Genomic DNA, 18946 nt, shown 5'->3' with positions numbered 1-18946 from the left:
TGACTGAGCAGGATCCAATATTTTTATTAGGTTTTGTTTAAAACACACTTGAGCAGACAGATGCACAAAAAGGAAAAGCTTCTCCATAAAAAAAAAGAAGCTGGACCCTCAACGGTGGCATAATAAATAAGAGAGGAAACCGGGAAGATAAAACTCTGGATCGTCCAAAATGTTGTGGAAGATTTACAAATCTGATCAGACTGTCCCCTGCAGCTGCTGGTCCCCTGAGAACAGACTCAGACTGATCGGGTTGATTTATGCAAATGTATTCAATCAATTTGCAGTTGATTGTTTGTCCAAACATAGTTTTTTCTTACTTTTTTGCATAGTAGCTTAACTTCCAGGCAGCCAGAGAGGTTGTGCAGCTCTCAAGCCTGATTGTTAATAAAACCACGAGGTTTTTTTCAGGCATCAAAGTTTTGTTTTCAAAGAGCTTTTATGATCTCATTTAAACTGTTGATGGATGTGAATGAGTGAAGCGGGCCGAGCGAAACGGCGATGCTGACAGAAACATTCAGATTCCAGATGAAAGTCTTCCACACTGAAGATCGGTTCAAAGAGAGTCGGCTTATTTCCCCAAGAGAGAAAAGAAACCAGATCTCCTTCGGGGGACAACGCATCTTTTGAAACATACAGGCCACTTGCAACCACAACAAAAACGTACATAGCTTTTTTCTAAAATTCCTTTTAGAAAGGAAGGTCTTTTTTAAAGTTTGGAGTTAAAATGAATGCAGAAGCAGGAAAAGTGAGGTGTTTTCTAAAGCCCCCCCTGCTGCCCACAGAATCCATAGACTAACCGGCAGAGTCATAAATAATCTCCCGCTGAAATGTTTCAAATGAGTTTGAGGAAAGCAGCGTCTCCGAGCAAAGCGGCACGGCGGGGGCTTCACCCGTCTGCCGGGAGTCTCAAGCTCTTCATAAGCTGATTTAGTGTCACTCTAGTGTCATGAAGCATCCACAGCAGATGGGGGGGGGGACTTTGTGCCAACAAAAAGTTTGGAATTTCTGCCACAAATAATCTGATTAGAGTCATTTATGGTACATTTTCACTGAGAAAGAATTACTTTTTATAAAGAATAATACATATTAAATATAGAGGAATCTCACTTGTGATAAACTGAAGTGTCCTTCCTTCTCAGTGAAATGTTAATCGTTGCTTTTATAAGTTAGAAATGACACCAATATGGATTGAATTTGGACTTTTTGCAGCATTCTTTAACGGAGATGTTTTTCTCCAGCGTCCCTTACACTAAATGCACCTCCACCTGCGTGGGGCTGATGGTGGGCCCCTCCCCACCAAGGCCAGCTTTGATTGGCAGAGGCTCGCCCTGGCTCAGCCTGTCATTGGTCAGCGACTGAAAACCGCTGTCATTTTGGGAGCTGGAGTCTGCAGCCAGCTGTGGCAACTCATCGACAGCTTCCTCCTCGCTTTCTTCCTCTGGGTCCACCTTCTCCTCCTTCTGCAGAGCTCCCCCCTCCTCGCACTTTTTGACTGTGCCCAGCTTTTGCAGGATTGTCTGAGGCGATTTCTTGGAGTGGCTCTCCACGATGGTGGTGACGTGCGTCACCTCCTCCAGCAGCCCGTCCTCCACGGCGATGAGCCCCTTGGTGGCGTCTGTCCCGCTGCTGACGGGGCTCAGCTGCTCCTCTGCGGTGGAGATCTCTACTTCCACCACCGGGTTGATCAGATCCCTGATCAAATTCACACTGTCAGGAGACTTAGGGTCCTCCGATGAGTCTGGCTCCTCCTCTTCTTCTCCTTCTCCAAAAATCTGTCCGTCCTCCTCTGGGATAAGCTCCACCGCCGGGACCTCCAGACAAGATTCGTAGGGCAGAGGCCCATCGTCAAGGTGTATCATGGACACCACCTGCCTGCGTCGTCTCTCTGGGGCCCGGCCTTCACCTGAGCTGTTCATGGAGCCGTCTGGCTCCTCCCCCCCAAACTTGGCAGCCCAGTCCACCGACGGGCTTTCCTCCAGGAGGTGCAGGTTGGGGTCACTGCTGGTCAGAATCATGCTGTCCCGGTAGAGGTTGTGTTTCCTCTGTACAGCAGCCTCCTTCACAGCTAGACAAACAAAAACATCCCGTTAGACGACCGCTCGTAGCACGTTACCATGGAAACCTCCGTTTGGGGCTCTCACCCATCATTATCTCCTTGGTGACAGACTGGAGCACCACTTCCTCGTACATGTTCTCAACCAGGAGGAAGCGGGAAAAGTCCTCAAAGATCAGCTCCTGGAAGCGGGGCAGTTCCTGTCGACAGAGAGAGGTGGGGAAAACAACATCAGTGAGTCGGTAATCCCTCCTGGGGATTGGGATCCGTTCCCACGTGAGTGAAGGTGACGGTGGTCATGGCTCCTGCTGCGTCAGCGGCGGAAACAGCCGACTCGCATCTCAATTTAAGAGGCCTGCGGAGCTTTTTGAGCAAAACAGAACTCGAGATGCAACAGAACCGTCACGGCAGAAGAAACTGTTTGTCCCGCCCCCCCATTGTGGATTAACAAAAAAGAAGAACCCACAGAAGTAACTGGAGTAGATTTAGATGGTGAATATGCAAACACGCATTTTAGCTCTTTAAAAAGTTTATCTTTCTGACATGTGATCTTTAAAACACTGACTGTTCGTTTGACAACAATAAAAGCAGCGTTAGGCCGAGCAGTGCTCTCATTTAAAACAGGAAAGGAGGAAACTTCCATCAGACTGGAACTCCAGCAACATCTGGTTAGGATGTCCCTGCACCGGGGATCAGACAACCCTAGAAGATCCACACCGGTGAAAATGCTCTTTTAACATATTCTGGTGCCATTTCTTTCTTGATGGAGGACATATATAAAGAAAATTAAGCTATAAACTGTGTTTCTGAGTATTTTTTTCTTCAGATTGCTGTGAATTAGGAGCTTTGAAAATAAAGTTTGGAAAAAGTTTATTTGTGACAGAAAATACGCTGGCGGGCCTCAAGCTCCCTGCTCCACTTCATTCTGAGCTTCCACCTGCAGACAAATAGATCCACCTGTTTCTTTATTTTCCTGGTCTGAGGTGGAATCTGGCTCAAAACTATGCGGCTGGATGGCTCCAACATTGCTTATTGCCCCACTAATGTTAGGATGGGGGTTACAGGAATAGGAGGGGGGTGTTCATGAAACCAGTTTCTCTCATTAAAAACTAACTGAAAGCACTTTACAGAAAATAAAAGACATTACTTTTTTATGGAAAAGTCAAATAATGGATTTGTTGAGCACGTGTCAATTTATACACAAGAAGGAGCTGCATTTCCAGAAGAAAATGCAGGTTTGAATGCTATGTTGCTGAATGAAAATGAAACTTAAAGGGAACCATGTACAGCAAACAGGACATATAATCCTGGAATTCCTGGAATATCCTGAAAAGTTCAAGGATTTGAAGGACTAAAAGTCATAGCTGGAAAAATCTGAAAGAGCTGAACATATTTTTAGTTGAATGGTAAAAATAGATGAAAAATTGTCGAAGGAGTTAAGCACCAAAAAATGGCAGAAGAGACTATAAAAAACCAGAAGAAAATGCAAGGTTGAATGCTATATTGCTGAATAAAAGTGAAACTTAAAGGTTTAATAATTGGCACAAAAAAATTAAATAAATAAATAAAGATATAATAAAGTTAAATAATTTTAAATAATAAAGTATAATTAAATAATAAAGATATTATTTTTGAAAAATTCCAGTTGAACCAGCGAGCTTCTATACCAAGGATCCCCCATGTATTTCAATGGAGGAAAAAATCCTGGAAATCCTGGAATATCCTGAAAAGTTCAGGGATTTGAAGGACAAAAAGTCATATCTGGAAAAAGCTAAAAGAGCTGAACATTTGAACAGTTGAATGGTTATAATAGCTGAAAAATTGTAGAAGGAGCTAAGCGCCAAAAAATGGTGGAAGATACTATAATAAAGAAAGAGAAACAGGAAAACTATGGGTTGAATATTTTATAGCATTCAACTAATTATAGGTCAATATATTTTGTTAACCTGGACTTGGTTCTAATGTACTTTGACCATATTTTCCTTCGTCCAAAACATGTTTTGTGTTTTATGTGTAAATGGAAGTCGGCGGGACAGCAGGGATTTTTGCAGCTGAGCGGCTTAAGCCTGATCACTCACAGGGGTGCAGGCCGGGGCCAGCTGCTGCAGCATGTAGGGGATGATGATCTGCAGCAGAGCTTCTCTGAAGAACTTCTTGCGCACTGTGCTGCTGTCATAATCGTATTTCTGAGAAGAAAGAACAGAAATACATTTTACTCTGAGTGCTGCTCTTTCGGCTCAGAGTTTGAAACGTTTCTGTCCTAGCATCGGCCTTTAGCGTGAACAAACGTGTCACCCAGCGTCATGCTTGCTGCTCCTGCTTTACCTTGAGAACCCTCTCCTGACATTTCTGGATGGTATTGCAGACATCGTCTTGGCCCTGAGCCTCCAGGGCTTGCTGGAGTAGCTGCTCAAACGTGTACACGGCATTGTCCATTTGCTGCCAAAAGCAGGAGAGAGAAGAGAAGCCGTTTCATCTTCAATAGTAGTAATGCCCTGTTTGACCAGCAGGTGGAAGCAGAGGCTCTGACAAGCACAAGACGCAGGAATCGCAGGAAAGAGGACAAGTTTGCCTTGAAAGCTTGCAGATCTGAGGCGCCTCACCTCCCTCATGAGGATCTGAGCCCTGCTGATGAACACGGAGGGGCTGGAAACATCGAACCTCTGCTGCAGCCCCTCCAGGTTCAGCTGCTCCATCTTCTCATAACTACCCTGCATCTTCACCGGGTGGAAGGCCAGCATGGAGAGCCGGTCCAGCTGCTGTAAAGAGAGAGAGAGGAGAAAACTCATTTATCCACATAACGGAGGAGCTCACAGACCGGCTTCACTCACTTAGAAACACCCCGGACTCTCCATGAATCCTGATTCAGTGCTTTCACCAACACCCTCAGTTTGCTGCTCTGCTAATTGACTAAAAATTGTGACTCACCTCTCCCAGTTTCTCTTTGCCACCTCCATTCAGGGAGTTCTTGCTGATCTCCACGAGCTCCTTAAAGAACACGTCTCGAACCTCCGAGAAGCCACGGCTGGTGGGCTCCATCAGCGCCTCCAGGATGGAGTTGATGTAGGGCTGGATGCTGGTCCGGAGGAGCTCCTCCGCTTTGGGGAGAACCAGAGCTGCAGGCAAACATCAGAGGAAGGCGGAGGGTAGAAAATATTCAGTCATCTGGTAGAAAGGATTTATATCTGCTGCATGAGCTTACAGCTCACAACAGTCAATCTGTGCATTTCCCTCATAAACACACTGAAGCAGTCCAGGTCTGATCTTTGAGGCAGAGATGGTTAACATGCCGCTGGAATGAGTTACAGAATCCTCTTGCAAAATCTAAATGAATCTAAACAGCTGATGGAGAAGATAGGAGAGGATGGAGAAACATTTAGACGCAGGAGGAGACTGTGTCAGAGCCGTTAGAAGGATGAACAGGGCGGAGAAGATGAACAAGTGCAACTGAGGAGGAGGAAGGAGGAAGAAGGTCATGTCAGATGTTCAGATTAAATGATCAGTTGGTCTCAAACCTTTCTGGTATTCTCAACCTTTACTGATAAAGACGGAGGTGTCCCGTCTTTCCTCTAACAATGAGACCGTGTAAAAATGTAAATGAGTTAAAATAATTAGCAGAAAAAACAGGAAAAGTTTAGAAAAAGAACCAAAAATGCATAAAAGAAATTAAATTAAATCCGCGAGTGGCGTTGTATGAGCTGCAGGTGATCACTGATAAATAAAATAGCAAAATATTAGACAAAAACACTTGATTGACATGCAGTTACAGACCAATGTGTTGAAATAGAGCCTTCCATTGGATAAAGTCTTCTTAATGAATCCATATTGAAATTCTAAATATGGGTTTTGGTTGTTGTAATATTGTGATTTTATCTTTTTATTAATTTGCTTAATCTAGCCACAGGGGTTGCAAGCCAGTTGCTTCTGTGCCGGTCCCAAGCCCGGATAAATAGAGAGGGTTGCGTCAGGAAGGGCATCCGGCGTAAAAATTGCCAAAATAACCATGCGAATCATCCACAACACTTTTGACATACCGGATCGGTCGAGGCCCGGGTTAACAACGACCGCCACCGATGCTGTTAACCTACAGGGTGTCGGTGGAAATTTGACTACTGTTGGTCGAAGAAAGAGGGGAGGCAGAAGGGTCCGTGGCCAGAGAGAGAAGGGAAAAGGCAGGAACATAGGTTTGAGAATAGGGACTCTTAACGTTGGCACAATGACAGGGAAAGGCAGAGAGCTGGCAGACATGATGGAGAGAAGGAAGGTAGATGTACTGTGTGTGCAGGAGACAAGGTGGAAGGGCAGCAAGGCACGTAGTATTGGAGGAGGATACAAACTGTTCTATCATGGTGTTGATAGGAAGAGAAACGGGGTAGGAGTGATTCTGAAGGGGGAGTTTGTAAACAGTGTTCTAGAGGTGAAAAGAGTCTCAGACAGGATGATGAGCCTAAAGTTAGAAATTGAAGGGGTGATGGTGAATGTAGTCAGTGGGTATGCGCCACAGGTTGGCTGTGAGTTAGAAGTGAAGGAGAGATTCTGGAGTGAGTTGGATGAGGTCATAGAGAGTTTTCCCAGAGGAGAGAGAGTTGTTATTGGAGCAGACTTTAATGGGCATGTTGGTGAGGGCAACAGAGGTGATGAGGAGGTGATGGGCAGGTTTGGTGTGAAGGAAAGGAATCTGGAGGGACAGATGGTGGTGGACTTTGCGAAGAGGATGGAAATGGCTGTAGTCAACACTTACTTCCAGAAGAGAGAGGAACATAGAGTGACATACAGAAGTGGAGGTAGGAGTACTCAGGTGGACTACATCCTATGTAGACGAGGTCATTTGAGAGAGGTTAATGACTGCAAAGTGGTGGTAGGAGAGAGTGTAGCCAGACAGCACCGCATGGTGGTGTGTAAGATGACTCTGGAGGTCAGGAAGAAGAAGAGAGGGAAAACAGAAAAGAAGACCAAGTGGTGGAAGCTACAGAATGAAGAAACTTGTGAGGAATTTAGGCAGAAGTTGAGACAGGTCCTGGGGGGTCAGGATGAGCTTCCAGATGACTGGGAAACTACAGCAGAAATTATCAGGGAAACAGGTAGGAAGGTGCTAGGTGTGTCATCTGGAAAGAGGAAAGACGGTAAAGAGACTTGGTGGTGGAATGAGGAAGTACAGGAATGCGTCCAGAGGAAGAGGTTGGCTAAAAGGAAGAGGGATGTAGAAAGGACTGAGGAAGGTAGACAGGAGTACAAGGAAGCGCAGCGTAGAGTGAAGAGAGAGGTGGCAAAGGCCAAACAGAAAGCTTACGATGAGCTATATGACAGGTTAGACACAAAGGAAGGAGAGAAGGACTTGTACAGGCTAGCCAGACAGAGAGACAGAGATGGGAAGGACGTGCAACAGATAAGGGTGATTAAGGACAGAGATGGAAAGGTGCTAACAACCCAGGAGAGTGTACAGAAAAGATGGAAGGAGTATTTTGAGGAGCTGATGAACGTGGAAAATGACAGGGAAAGAAGGGAGGAAGATGTGGTTGTTGTGGAGCAGGAAGTAGCAGAGATTGGAAAGGATGAGGTTAGGAAGGCTCTGAAAAGGATGAAGAGCGGAAAGGCCGTTGGTCCTGATGACGTACCTGTGGAGGTATGGAAGTGCCTAGGAGAGACAGCAGTGGAATTTCTAACAAGGTTGTTCAATAGGATTTTAGAGAGTGAGAAGATGCCTGAGGAATGGAGGAGAAGCGTTCTGGTCCCGATCTTTAAGAACAAGGGTGACACGCAGAACTGCAGCAACTATAGAGGAATAAAGTTGATGAGCCACACAATGAAGCTGTGGGAAAGAGTAGTGGAAGCCAGGCTTAGGAAGAAGGTGGAGATCTGTGAGCAGCAGTATGGTTTCATGCCCCGTAAGAGCACCACTGATGCCATTTTTGCTTTGAGAATGTTGATGGAAAAGTACAGAGAAGGTCAGAAGGAGCTGCATTGTGTGTTCGTAGATTTAGAGAAGGCGTATGACAGGGTGCCGAGGGAGGAGCTGTGGTACTGTATGAGGTCGTCTGGAGTGGCAGAGAAGTATGTCAGAGTAGTTCAGGACATGTATGAGAGAAGTATGACGGTGGTGAGATGTGCTGTAGGTCAGACAGAGGAGTTCAAGGTGGAGGTGGGACTACACCAAGGATCAGCTTTGAGTCCTTTTTTGTTTGCTATGCTGATGGACAGGCTGACAGACGAGGTAAGACAGGAATCTCCCTGGACAATGATGTTTGCGGATGACATTGTAATTTGCAGTGAGAGTAGAGAGCAGGTGGAGGAACAGCTAGAGAGGTGGAGGTTTGCTCTGGAAAGAAGAGGCATGAAGGTCAGTCGTAGTAAGACAGAATACATGTGTCTGAACGAGAGGGATCAAGGTAGAAGCGTTAGGTTACAGGGGGCTGAGGTGAAGAAGGTGCAGGAGTTTAAGTACTTGGGGTCAACAGTTCAGTGTGATGGGGAGTGTGGAAAAGAGGTGAAGAGGCGAGTGCAGGCAGGTTGGAGCGGGTGGAGGAAAGTGTCAGGAGTGTTGTGTGACAGAAGAGTGCCAGCAAGACTCAAAGGAAAGGTGTACAAGACAGTGGTGAGACCAGCTCTGCTCTATGGGTTAGAGACGGTAGCAGTGAGACAGAGACAAGAGGCTGAGATGGAGGTAGCAGAGATGAAGATGTTGAGGTTCTCCTTAGGAGTGACCAGGTTAGACAGGATAAGGAACGAGTACATCAGAGGGACGGCTCATGTTGCCTGTGTTAGCGACAAAGTCAGAGAAGCCAGACTGAGATGGTTTGGACATGTTCAGAGGAGGGATAGTGGATATATTGGTAGAAGGATGTTGGAGATGGAGCTGCCTGGCAGGAGGGCAAGAGGACGGCCAAAGAGGAGATACATGGATGTCTTAACAGAGGACATGAAGTTGGCTAATGTTAGGGTAGAAGATGTTCATGATAGAGTGAGGTGGAAAAGGATGATTCGCTGTGGCGACCCCTGATGGGAAAAGCCGAAAGAGAAAGAAGATTAATTTGCTTATTTCTTGTAGACATTCTCTTGTGAAAGAATCTCTGGTTTTCAAAGCTGTTTTTTCCTCTATATTCATTGTTTGTTTGTTTGTTTGTTTCGTGTCACCTTCCTATACCTCCCTGATGACAGAAACTTTGTGCGCAGCACAAGTCCCACCTCTGATCTTGCTGGTGACGTGCTCCTTGGACGTGATGATCTGGTCCATGTCCGTCCTCAGTCTGGCATCCAGCTGGGCCCTGTGTGCCCCGCAGGCCTCTGTCAGAGCCTCGTACTGGCTGCTGGCCTGAGCCAGCACCTGCTTGTACGCCGCAGCACAGATCTGGAAAGGGCAGACGCGTCAGAACTAACGTCTGTTTTTGCAGACTGGGGACAACAAGCTGGACTCACCAGCATCCAGTTCCTCTGCCTCTGCTGCATCTTTCCCTTCAGACGAGGGCCGATCACGTGTCTGAGCTGCGGGTGGAGCGTCTCCATAACCAGGTTAGCCAGGATCTAAAAAAAAGGCATTCGTTTATATTTCATATCTGAGTCTATCTGGAGTCAAAGTTCACATCTAGCCTTACATTACAGCTAAAACTCATTACATGCACCAGCATTTTCTGGACCTCCGGGTAACCCTTCCTTCTAAGAACCAGCTGGAATTCATCTAAGGGCCGCCTTAAAAGACCAGGGCCACGTCTGACCCGAGTCAGAGGACAGTTTGTCACCGTCTGCTGCTGCATCAGCTGTTTATGTCAGAGAAACATGTCAGATGCGTTCAGGTGAAGCCCCGCATGGAGGCGGTGCTGCACATGGTGGTGTTTCAGATCCCGGTTTGGGATGCTTTTGAAGGACTGAGGCCGTTCGCTTTTTTTTTGTATTTGAATGCTTTTTCTTTAAAAATAATATTTTTATGCACATTGAAATGGAATATAAGATGAACTGGGATGCAGCTACTACGGTCTCATGGAATAAAAGTGGCCTGAAGGCTGTTTACTGCGTCGTGTTTGGGGTCAGGGGCCTGTTTCATCTGCGAGCTCCTGTTCCTTTCCTGATAGAACAACCATGAGTAGAAGAAGAAGCATGATGATGATGATCTAAATGCAGCCACAATGACGTTAGTCTAAACCTAAGCCTTTGTCACTCTGACCCGTACGGCGGTTGACCACCGTGCGTGCCGCAGGTTTTGGGTTGTTCGGCCCATGGAGGATCATTGAGAGGTGCGGCCGCATCTTAAAGGTGGACCGGGTGGGTCTTGCAGTCCCCTTGAGGCTTGTATGCCCACCCTAGGCAACATCATGAAAATGGAACGTACCATTGTCGTGCATGTGGTGAGTGTATTGTGAAATATTTGACAATGTAAGTCACACACACTGATGACATGTGGGTGATGCTGTCATACGTTGCCCCACTGCCACACTCTAGTCATTAGTGAGGTGTAAGTACTGGCAAATGCTGCACACACAGGGTGTGAAGGAGGTATCTAGGGAAGTCTGTAGGACAAACTACGCTCTGATTGTCTAACAGTCAGGCTGCAGTACAGGGAGTGTGCTCTTTTTCCATAAAGGCTTTAGCCGGATCCTTCAGGTTTATCTGCAGAGACGTTTGTGAGGAGGAGCAGACCAGGCCTCAGCCCTGAGCTGGGCTGTACCATCTGAAACCCTGACCTGAGGCGCTGCTCCACACATCATGTCCCAGGAGCCGTAGTGCCCTTTGGCCTGTCTGTAGAGTCTCACGGAGTCGGTGAAGGCTGGCGTCTCAACGATGCAGTCCTCTGGCAGAGCTGTGCGAGGACAGAGGACAGAGTCAGTCTGATGTCCCTACATGAAAAACACCAGACAAGAGGTGAAACCAGCAGCCATTCTGTCTGAAACCATCTGAAAGGAAAGAGACAGGAAAAGGTAGAGCAGAGTAGAACAGGGCTCATTTGTTTTCAGACTGCACAGGTCATGGGAAAGAACAGACATGTTTGAGCCAATCAGAGAAAAGAAATGAAGTTAAGATGCTAATGGACTTTCCATTTAGTGGAACGGTTTGCCAGAGGATCTTATTTTATTATGTATTTATGTGTCTATTTTATCATGTTTAATGAATTTGGCAGCCAATCAGAATGGAGGTTTTACCCAGACCATGGTATAATTAGGTTTATAAAGCGTTTCCTCACTGTATTGCGGTTTCAATGTTTTACAAATCTTTTTTCAGCAATTTTTCATGTTTTGCTTTTAAAAACAGAGTTGCGATATGCGTCCTTGTTGGCTGTAGACCTTGTCAATCAATCTCCTTGAAGCTGCGCAAATACATACAGCTCCCCAAATCTATATGAACCATTGATCGCGATCAGATCTGTGTTTTCATTCTGCAATTCTGGACTTATTTTTCTATGAAAGTTTGAACTTGGAGAGTTTAAACAAGAGACAAAAGTGTGAAAACTGTCATGTCCATCTGAGAAAAGTGGATCTGGTTTGTAGTGAGGAGCTTTTGACCCTTAAAACATCTGGAAATGTACTTTACAGGTTTGACCTATCAGGGGTTATTGATATATTGATATATTATCAATATTATATATTGATATATAATATTGATAACACATTTGTTTTTTTTTTCTTTATATTTGTTTTAATTGCTTCAAATCAACCAATTCCCCTTCCAATATATTTTCTCTGCTTGGTGTTTTACTTTAATCTTCTGATTTTATGGTTTATTTCCTATAACCATCCTAAAGATGACCACTGCTGAATTTGAATCGCCGTCACTGTGAAGGTGGTGCAATCATTTCGCTCTAAAAGCGTAGAAAGAGGCACGACTTAAAAAAAAAACCCCAAAGCAAATGATTACATTCACAACAAAACAAGATGATTCAACGGCAGGAAGGTTTTGTTAAAAACTCAAACTTTGATCTTGGAGGAGTAAAAGTGCCTTTCAGTCAACATACTGGGTAATGGATGATCATATCTACAGAATTCTTTTCTGCTCCTAGAGAACAAAGCCTGTTCCTGTGTTGGGAGCAGCTTTTCTGATTAACTTGTTCCTGTTCTCATCCCATATCCCAGATGAAAAACTTCATCTCATCCTGCTGACCTTAAATGATCCCGACTTCCTAAACAGCTCTGCGGTTTTCTAACAGTTTGTTTCCGCCCCCCGGCTTTGAAAATCTGATGGGAAGGATTCTGAGCTTTTGTTTTAAGCTCTCCATGACATTTCAAACTCCTCCATGGATAGTCTGATGTTAGTTTTACCAGCAGAACATACAGTCTCTGCTCGTGCACGGACTTCCCTCAGCCGAGTCCTCCAGCTGACTCGCTGGCCACCGGCAGTCATTTTGCTGACAGGACAATCAACGCAACTTGGACAGTTTTACAAATGTTGTGTTTTGTGTACTGAAATCCTACAAAGACTGTACATTTAGAGCAGTCTTTGTCCTTATCTGCTCAACTGGAACTCATCAGCAGCAGACGGATGGATCCTCACATCCTCTGAGATATGACTGCTTTCAGCAGTACTGTGTTTTAATTAGCTGCTGCAGCAGAAGACTGGAATAAAGACATTTCCTTCTCTGCAGGCACACGGCTTTGCCCAGAGAGCCCCAGAGGCTTCCATGGCATTAGTGACACCTAGGACAGCCTCCACTCCTTCTGCCTGTGACTCACAGGATGCTGACAAAGGCAGGAAGTTACCAAGAACTCGAAATAGAGGGGATGAGAGGACCAGTCAGACATGAAGCTCCCGCTTATTTGTGTGGTTTCCATGACAACTGACTGGATCCTGAATTTAGACTCACAGCTGGGAAGTAAGAGCAGCAGCTTTTAGTAATCTAGCAGAGCGACCAGACTACTGATGAGGGGTTTCTAATCCTCCAGCTGAAGTGAAAAAAACACAAAAACAGTCTTTAATATTTCTTTAGGAAATGTTTTAATTAAGTTGATAAAAAATCTAAATGAAATATTTTTAGAGCATGCCTTGCGGGCGCTTTGAGTCGTCCTGGCGGTCGACCGTGTGCTGCCTTAGTGACCCCTGCTCTATTGGTGATTCCCATTCAGTTTGTAAAAATGTTAATCGTACAGTGTAGGAGCAAAAATATTAATATAAAAATAAAAAGCCTATCTTTAAGTTTTATAACATAAGATTTTTAAAATATTGTTGATATAATTTGCTTTCACTGAACTTCTTTTAAAAAAAAAAGGAAAGCGAATGAATGAGAATGGTAGGATAAGCAGAGAAGTGATCTAACCGGTTGGAAAGTTGTGCAGCAAAATTATGAGACATCAAACTAAACTTTCAAAGAATGAATTCTTCAGACTTCAGAGGGTGGAGGAGTAGCTGCACCTCTCACAGGCGTCGTTTCCTTGGATGTTTCTACATATTCATGACTAAAACATCAAACACAGACTGGTCCTGACCTTAAACTATAATCCTTTAGGCTGCATCTGAGATCAGTCTTCAAAAATGGAATCCACCAACGCCAAAACTTTCATGATGCATTAAGCTGTGGTGGCTTAGTCATCGTCCAGGTCATAGCCTGCCCCCTCTGCGCATGAAAACAGGCTTTAGTGGGAACCAGCACAGCGTCATGCTAGAGCTTGGGTGGTTTTGGGGTGGGGGGGCAATTATATTTGAAGACACACTAAATCCCACATCACCTAAACTTTTGGTGAATCTGCTACAACAAGGTTTGACTTTATCATCCTGTAACCCTTGTGCTATCCTAGGCACTTTTACGTTGGGAGTTGGGTCATCTAGACCCACTAGACAGTCGTCTGAACCTTTTGTCTTCAATGTTTTGTGATCTTCACTGGTGTCCATGGATTACATGAAATCTTTCCACCTTTATCCACCTTTGTCATGGTGGGGAGAACACGTCAATGTAAGGGTGGGGTCATCTAAGATAGCACAAGGGTTAAAATAAATGTGTTATGAAATATACTTACAATTATGCAGCTTATGAAGTTGCAAATGTGGATTCCGGATGATTTTGGGAGCAAAACTGGCTCAGCAAAGGGATCGTTTCTGACATTCTGTTCTGCCAGGCCTGGAAACCTTCAAACACTCCCTGTGTGTGTGTGTGTGTGTGTGTGTGTGTGTGGGTGTGTGTGTGTGTGTGTGTGTGTGTGTGTGTGCAGTGTGTATTATTAGAACATGTGGCAGCACTTACCACAGTCTTTACATTTGAGGCATTTCCCTCCCTGCCTTTCCCACCACACTCTGCTTGCAGAGGCTGCAGGATTTCCTTTCACGTCCACTAAAGTTTCTCTCTCAAAGTGTTTTCAGTGTTTAGAAAAATGCAGTGGCACCACAATTTTAGGACACTTGCATTAAAATGGAATCTTTCTTGGTCACATGGCCTCGACTCCCACTGCCGCGTCTAAGTTCCACAAATGGATCTGAAGACATTCAGAAACTCAAACACCTAATCCAGGAAGCAGCAGGTCCTGAGTGCAACTTCAGTTTCTTTAGTTGACTTTTACTCTATCCTTTTTTCCCCCTGCACAATGAGCTTTAAATCAGGAAAAAGGATCATTGAAAGTCCTGCACACCATTTCTGTCCTACTGAGACATCTGGGGACGCTTTATGAATTTGTATTAAATGCATAGAGTTGCTAGAGTTCAGAGTTTTCTTGGTCTCTAGAAGGTTTTATGATAAGAACGCCTCAGAGGGTTGAAATGTACCGGTGCTGCGGGTTTTTGGGTTCTCCGGGCTGTAGAGTGTCATGGAGAGGAGGGGTTGCATCTTCAGGGGACCACCGGTGTGTCTGTTCCCTTGAGGCTCCTCATAAAAATGGGACGTGCCATCGTTGCGTGTGTGGTGAGTGCATCAAAATGTGTTTGTAAAGACAACGTAAGTTGCACGGTTTACGATGAAATCGATTCATGATTACGATGAGTACACAGAAAGTGTTCTGTCTGTGAGGTAAAACCTTCCACACTGGCTTCCTGCTGCGCTGGCGTGAGGACCAGATGCTGATTAGCAGAGAACTTTGCAAAACATGCTGTTAAAGTGATGCAAACCAGAAGCTCCATGTTGTACTGGAAAGGTCATAACAAAGAGCACTTAAGTGGATTCAAATCCTCCTCTGTAAATGTTTTATCTGTGGTTTTCAATTATCAGGGCCAGCTGACGCTTCCGTGTTCTTCTGCAGAACTGCTTTGCATGAAGCTTCAGCGTTTCAACCACAGAATAAGCTGCAGTAGTTCATAATAGCTCCAGACGCTGTGACGTGCAGGAAGAATGTCTACAGCAGGAGAAGCAGGTCAGCTCTGTATGGCAGATCATCACCTTAGAGCCTCAAACACACAGCAAGCTCAACTTAAAGTGAGTCCATCTACTTCCTCTGGGCCTCGGTTGAAAACCAGCTGACGTCTGGCTCATGGACTGAAGTCAGAATCTCACTGGCCCCCCCGTCAAATGCTAACACCCCCGGAGGTGTTCTCCATTTCCCCCTGCCTTTCATGTCACTGGAACGACATCAGAAAGAGGTCAGCAGCACTGAAACTGTTCTCCCAAAGACAGCAGCTCTGTTTGAAGCCCCTCCCTATAAGAAGACCACCACTGCAAACATCACTCCGGAGAGGAGAGCATCCCAGAACACAAACCCTCACAGAACAGTCCTGCCGCTCTGCAGAACCTATGTCCTAGAAAACTGCAGTTTTTTTATTTTGCTTCAAAATGACAATCATAATTAAAGGACCATTGGGTACGCTTTGAAAATAGATGACTTTACAGTAACGCATGAAATCTGTGACAAAAAACAATGGCTCCTATTACTGTAACAACAGCCGACAAGATTTAAGTTCCCATCTACCTCGTACCCCCAGACCAGGCATCCTAATGATCAGAAGGGCAGACCTGAGGCTGAAGATAAGATAAGAAGAGCTAAATCTTTATTGTCGTTGCACAGTGATCCTTTGTACAAAGTACCATAAAATTGGAAAACTGTCCCACATCAGTGCAATTAGAGGAAAAACAACTAAAACAAAATGTTACAAATGACCTGGTGTAAATGTTTTTTGTGAATTAAGATTATTGCCCGGTTTTAAAAGTACCTCTGCAGTACCTTTTTGTGTGCTGTGGAGCACCTGAATAACCAGATGCAATATGCATATGAAATATGATATTTAACATGAGTGTCTTCTGAGTCTATGAGCCAACATCTTGCTGCGTGACTGCTCTGACTTTTGTTGTGTTGATCCCTGATGTGTCTGACGATTTATTCTTAAAAAAATAAAGCGGGCATCTAGCCGCTTAAAATCCAAAGGTGATTAAAACTCGACTTTTTCCACATCAGCTTGTGAGAGCTTGTTCCCCAAGGAAGACCTGAACATACGGATTGTTATCTTTATGCTTTTGACTCTCAGGTTAGACACATTTAGTCATCTATGGGGGGGTTCCTCCTGAGGAGAGCCGTTCAAACAAACCAGTCCTTCAAAGTGTTTGGTTGCTGGTCCAGATCAATTGGAAAGCGTTTTCGTTTCGTAAATACCAAAGACAGGAAGGTGAGACAAAAGCCTTTCAATAACCTTGGAGCTCCTCCAGCACATCAAAACAATGACACATGAGTCACGTCTGAACAAGAAAAGATGTATCAAAAATAGGTTCACGCCCTCCTGAAACCGGCTTCTGTAAAGGTTGTAAAAGTGTCTCCTAAACAAGAGCATCTCCCAAACCCGGATGGTTCGCTCCCTCCAGAAAGCTCTGTGAGGAGGAGAAAAGCATGCCTGAACACTAACACCTGAGGTCAGAGGCTGACACATCCATTCAAACATTTATTTTAAACTCCACCAACCAGTTCCACAACAGTTGGGAGGCCCTGGATTTCTTCCACCCACCACCAGTATGTGACATAAGAAATATATGAAAAGCATGAAAGCCTAGATCAGAAAGCGAAACTGCAGCAGATATTTATCAACTTGATTCTTTTCCCATAACTCACTTTCCTTTTTACTCCCTCAACTTGCTTAGGATTTCATGCTTCAAGCAGTGAGATCATTTTCTCTGTAAACAACCAAACTATGCTTTGACACATCAGGAAACTCAGATGGGACACCGACCGACGGCCTCCTGAGCAAAACAGAAAGCAACGAGGCGGAGTATGAGCTCACAGACTGGGATGAGCAAAATACTCGACATGTTTCCCACAGTGACAACTCACTCAGTAACCCGAGCCACATGAGAACATGGGAACATAAGTCCACGTCATTTCTGCCGCAGCCTTCATTCACTGCTCACTCAGGTGGCATTTAAAGGCTTCGCAGTATAAACTCACACACCCACGTCCAAAACCCGGCTAAAGAAGAGGAGGGCGGAGGTAGCACACCTGACGGTGTTTGTGCGTCTTTGTGTCGTACCGTTGTTGCTGTGCCTGACACAGTCCCGCAGCACGGCGAGCCACTTCTTCTGCTCCTTCTCCGTCACCACGCAGAAGTAGTAGTGGCGAGCGTAGGGGTGCCACAGGATGAGGGGCAACTTGTTGTCCAACTTGATGAACGGACGGTTTCCCACTTTGGCCTTTATATCTGCAACATGTGACACAGACTGTGAGGAACATGTAAAAGAATCACAGGACCAGGAGCGTCTTCCACCCAAAAACACGGAGGAAATCTCGCCTTATCATTTCAGTCGACCTGGAATTGTTTGTGTGAAATCTGAAACTAAACACCCTCTCCCCCCCACAGCCCCCTGTGGCCTATTAGCTACCCCAGTCTTTGCTGAGGCCTCACTTCACAGTAACAGGCAGTTCAATGTAGCTTCAACTCTCCATTATAAAAGAAAAGAGGAAATGTTGCATTTCTCTCCAAAATAAAAGCCTCCATTTAAGGCAGTAGAATCATCACTACTATCATGTATTCTGCATATTTTAGGCTGGGTGTAATGGATTCTTTCTTCTATGTGAAAATTCTTTTGCAGTTTTTCCACAGTGGCCAGTGTTTACTTTGCTCCACTAACATTGTTCAAAACTTGACATCTTGTCACATTAAGAGTGGCTTTTACCCTGTTATGAGCACGAAGAGGGTTCCATCTTAAAGATGGAGTGACTGTTATAAGATGGCCACACGATAGTGCCAGGCGGAAAAGAAACTCCATACTACTACAATTGTCTAGGTAAACATCTTATGTTAAACACGTTTGACAACTCTCACTGAGCCATGTCTCAAGATGTACCTGATCAGATGAGACTGAGTCTCGAAAGTTTAATGTGTGGCGTTACAGGTCAGAGTTTTAAAGTTTGTGAGTTTTAAATAAATCTGGATTGACTTGCTTTTACACACACCGCTTTCGGTAAAGACCATTGACTGTTTCTGAGAACTGGACCAAGTAAGAATGTCATCATCCACAGAAAATGGTCCAATCTGTCAGCATTTTTGTTTGGGATGTGGAGCCGCCATGTTGGAACCCGACGATGTCAGGGAGCAGTGATTGGTCCAAGTCCATCGGAGTCAACATTTTGGTCTTTGTGATGCATGTGTGATGTACGCAATTCCTAAATGTTTCTTGCGTTCGTCATTCGTTGATGTGCGCAGATGTCCATCGAGGGTTTCGGCCAAGGGGTCTTTACGTGAGTTCTGTTTTGTTCCGAATTCTTGGGCCGTTGAGAATTTCCCAGTTTTTGCCTATTTGATGCAGTTTATATGCAACTATTACATTAATCTAACCCAATTGTGCGTGCTTTTTGCGAGATGCAGACGCAAATTTGTGGCTTTCAACAACCGTTTTGACATGTGTCTACGTATGACTTTTCATGCATGTACCACCAATGTATGATGTTTATATTGCGTAGACAGCACACAAATCACGTTAAAATTGCTTAATTGAAGCACAAATCACTGATGAATTCCATGAAATGTACTTTCTCTGTGGTTAGTTCATGACACGCCTGTGAACATTTTACGAAAAGG

The 18946-nt window shown here is 44.9% G+C and overlaps 1 protein-coding gene across 2 annotated transcripts in view; it reads right to left on the bottom strand.

Annotated features, from left to right (window-relative positions):
- LOC101168883 (niban-like protein 1) overlaps positions 1–18946 on the bottom strand; it is a 38235-nt gene continuing 19289 nt past the window's right edge. For both annotated transcript variants that reach the window (XM_004075107.4, XM_020707875.2), the window contains exons 5-14: positions 17399–17566; positions 10726–10841; positions 9467–9571; positions 9236–9398; positions 4982–5169; positions 4657–4812; positions 4379–4492; positions 4132–4239; positions 2142–2253; positions 1–2065 (exon numbers count right to left, since the gene is read on the bottom strand). In XM_004075107.4, the coding sequence (XP_004075155.2) occupies positions 1245–2065; positions 2142–2253; positions 4132–4239; positions 4379–4492; positions 4657–4812; positions 4982–5169; positions 9236–9398; positions 9467–9571; positions 10726–10841; positions 17399–17566 (2051 nt within the window). In that variant the 3' untranslated portion in view covers positions 1–1244. The remainder of the gene's footprint in view (positions 2066–2141; positions 2254–4131; positions 4240–4378; positions 4493–4656; positions 4813–4981; positions 5170–9235; positions 9399–9466; positions 9572–10725; positions 10842–17398; positions 17567–18946) is intronic.

This window comes from Oryzias latipes, chromosome 12, assembly GCF_002234675.1.
Source record: "Oryzias latipes chromosome 12, ASM223467v1".
Lineage (NCBI taxonomy): Eukaryota > Metazoa > Chordata > Actinopteri > Beloniformes > Adrianichthyidae > Oryzias > Oryzias latipes.
This window is presented reverse-complemented; position numbering and strand designations above follow the sequence as displayed.